General features: G+C 42.0%; 1 protein-coding gene across 1 annotated transcript; it reads left to right on the top strand.

The window, feature by feature from the left end:
• Positions 1-1378: 1378 nt before the first annotated feature.
• LOC127122506 (uncharacterized) lies at positions 1379-2353 on the top strand. The gene is made up of 2 exons (XM_051052827.1): positions 1379-1754; positions 1935-2353. The coding sequence occupies exons 1-2, from the start codon at positions 1379-1381 to the stop codon at positions 2351-2353; spliced, it is 795 nt and encodes a 264-aa protein (XP_050908784.1).
• Positions 2354-3791: the final 1438 nt, after the last annotated feature.

The following is a 3791-nucleotide window of genomic DNA, read 5'->3' as shown; positions in this document are numbered from 1 at the left end:
TGAAACACTTAAAAATTTAAAATTGCCCAGAATAAATCTTTGTGCTTCTCTGAAATAGTAAAATAAGGCTCTGAAATAACATATGGTATCTGGATCTGACTCTGATACTTCTACCAGTTAGGAGTCATCTGAATCAGAAATCCTAAGGATCCAATCCCTTGGTATTCCTGAAGATCAGATAGATCAACACGTGGGGTATCTTGCGTCTAACCTTGGATCTTCTAGACAGTTGTCTAGTAGAAATTAAGAGACAGACCCTTAAGATCTCCTCGAGCAGTGTGTTGTTTTAGGGATTATACTTCTATCACAAGTTGTAATCATGTCTCTCCTAAGCGTGTCAACTCGTTTTATGTGCCATCATTAATTTTCTAACTTCTCAATTGCTCCTAACGCTGTCATTTTGCATGCCTTCTATGTGTACTTATATGTTTCACAATTCAAAATTTCGCACTTTACACTCACAGCCTACATAAACCTCCTTCCTTCTTCAAGCTCCTCAAGTTCATCAATCTTCATCAAGCTTCATCTACTTCATCAACTCTCTCATGGATTCCCAACAACAATCCGCCTACAAGTACTCTCAACAAATGGAATCAACGGAACAACCACCCATTTCTTCTCAGTAAACAACTGCTACAACCAGTGTTGTCTCTACCCCCATTTACAAAGAACCACACATTTTGGATCGTGAACCACATATCCATCTTGCAACTCCATTTGAAAATATTGAGGTCTTATATGAATCTCTGGTAGATTTCGAGAACATAAAGCGAAATGGAATAGACCTTACTGAGGAACTCAAAATGCAAGGGTGGGAAAACTATTTCCAAAGGCTCTATGGCCCTGTCTATACCTATCGGGTAAAAGAGTTTTGGCACTTTGCAGACTCAGATGATCATTACATAATGTCACATGTTCTGGGGGTAAATATTGTCATCACTTAGAAGCCCATCGCCTCCCTTCTGAACATGGAGAAGACAGGGGGAAGAAGGATCTACAATATCTACCCTAGGGAAAAGTACATGTCCTAGGAAATTTCCCCAACCATTTTCCAACAGAACGTTAAAGGCAACTCCTCCAAAAATAAGGAACTTCACCAGAACCTCCAAGTCTGGTTGAAGATCATTCTGGGAACCATTCATCACCACCCATCCTCTAACTCTTCTGACTATATCAACACGGATCAGAAGTGCATACTCTACTGCCTTCACAAAGAGCTCAAGCTGAACCTGCCAGCATTGCTATTGAAATACCCAGAGACTCTGTCAAAGACACCAGAAACAACATGAAGCCCAGAACCTACATCCCTCTGGGAAGGCTTATCTCCGACGTTCTGATCGAGAGCGGGTTGGTGGATCACCTGATCCATCAGAATCTAATGGAGGATGTCACAGTTGACATTGGAAGGCCACTGAACGCTTGCAATCTGAAGAGCATGGGGGGGATTGAGAAAGTTAGGGTGAAACCCTCATTAGATACCTCCTGGGAAGCACTCAAGGATCATAGGAAGATTCCAAATAGCCTCTACCTCTTCTCCAAGATTATTCCTCCAGAGGTTGTGGCACACTATCTGAAGGATCTCGCAAGCCAAGGAGTTGACATCTCAGAGTTCTCTGTGGATTGGCTGCCTGAGAATCCACCAAACTTCATGAAGAGACAACGAGAACCTTCTGAGAAGTCAAAGAAGGCCAAGAAAGAAAAACTGGGGGAAACTTCTGCGTCCAAACCTCTGGTCCCTTTGATCGAATCACCAAGTAAGTTTTTGCCTCCTCACTCTCGCTTTGTCAATTTAAAGCAAATTGCTTCTTCTCTTCCCCAAACCACCCATATCTACACTCAATCTGAACCCTACCATCAAACCCTCTAAAACCCAACCCCTAACCCATCATCACCTCCGTTTCTAAAATTTAACCTCTCCACCACAACCCTACCAGTTTCTGAAGCTGAAATGGTTAACGAACCTATATCATCAATCTCCTTCACACCTTCATCTCCACCCTACTATATCTTATCATTTGATTCAGAACCCTGTGACCCTCAATCCCCCCCACTAGCTCAGCTTCAGGCACGTGCTCTTGCCTTACAACAACAACCTGAACTAGAAGCTAACACTCCACCACCTGAGCAACCAGTTCCACCACTATCTGAACAACCACAAACACCTCCATCTGAACAACCACAAAATCCACCACCTGAACAACCCACAACATCACCCTCTGATACTCCCATCATACCACCCTCTGGAAACATTATCATCCCTACCTCTCAGACTCCCGTTGACACCAACCAAACACTACCAACATCCCCATCCCCCGACACTGAACTAGAAACTACCTTCCACACCCTAGAATAAGAAATCTCTTTATTTGTTGAGTCTTCAGTGGAAAAGATCAGATCTCCATCTGAAAACTCTAGTATCAGTAATGATCCCTCTACAGTGAGGACTCACTGGAACAGAGTGATCAAATGGATGACCTCTGAGGCTTTTAAACTGAAAGGCCTCTATGAACAAGTACGCAACGACTTTATCAAAGACGCTGGAGAAAGGCTACAAGCATGATTGGTCAGAGAGGCAGAGGAAAAGGCCAGAAGAGAAGCAGAAGAGCAACGGGTCTGAGAAGCTGCAGAGAAGGTTGCTGCTGAAGCTGCTACTGCTGAAGCAGAAGCAAAAGAAAAAGCTGAAGCTAAAGAGGCTGCACATAGCTGCGGAAGAAGCTGCTAAGACTAGCACTGATGCTCTGGCTTAGGGGGAGAAATCAAACTTTGACTTCGCCCCTCTGGTCCTGAAGACTCTGGAAGATCTGCAGAAGGAGCAACAGATAGTGCGAGCAAGACTGGATCATCAGGACTCCGTCAACAACAATATTTACAACCTGCTGACTCAGCTGCTCCAAAGGATGCCTCCGCCTCCAAACCCTTAGGCACTTAGGCTTCTCTTGTTTCTTTCCTTATGTTTTCTGATATGTATTTTGTGTTCTTTTCTTTTGAATTGCTGCTTATCTGTACCTGCCTTTATCATATTTAAACTTCCTTTGTTTTACCTGTTTTGATGCTAAGTCTTTTTGAGTCTGACAAAAGGAGGAGAATAAAAACAACTTTGATGAAAATATATTTAAGCCTCTTGCTGCACTGTGCACATTAATATCTTATGAAAACTAAGTTATGCAGGATAACAACTAAAGTAATAACTAGCTGCCACACAAGGAAAATCCGGTAAGAACTTCTGAGGAATCATATGATCCATCTCAAGGGGAGTCACCTCTCATTCTGACTCTGAGATAGTATATTCTTTTGCTGATAATATCATTGTTTCAGCATCACTCTGAATTTTTTGTCATAATCAAAAAGGGGGAGATTGTAAGAACAAATTTAGTATCTACAATTCATCTCTAAGATTTTGATGATAACAAAGGATGAAAATGGTACCCTAACAAATTTATCTAAGTATGCAGGACTCTAATCAAAAGGAAGTCAGATAGACATACATCTGATACAGACACAAGTTCAGAATGACCATTTAGAAGATACTCAGGCAAAAGCTCTGACTCTGAATAAAGGAAGTGCACAAAGCGTAACAAACAAAGAGATATTAGACACTCTGAAGTGGAAGAGTGCACTCTAGGATCTGAAGCTTTTACACTCTGGATAATTCATCAGGAAGACGTCAAGAACCTCTGAACACAGTCAGCTGCAAGCAACTATCTGAAGATATACTTGCTGAATAGAAACTCTGATATCTGAACATTCTGATTCAGAAACGATCTCCAAAGACTTAGCTATGAAGACTTCCA

This window comes from Lathyrus oleraceus, chromosome 2, assembly GCF_024323335.1.
Source record: "Lathyrus oleraceus cultivar Zhongwan6 chromosome 2, CAAS_Psat_ZW6_1.0, whole genome shotgun sequence".
Lineage (NCBI taxonomy): Eukaryota > Viridiplantae > Streptophyta > Magnoliopsida > Fabales > Fabaceae > Lathyrus > Lathyrus oleraceus.
The sequence above is the reverse complement of the archived record's forward strand: the minus strand, read 5'-3'. Positions and strand labels throughout refer to the sequence as shown.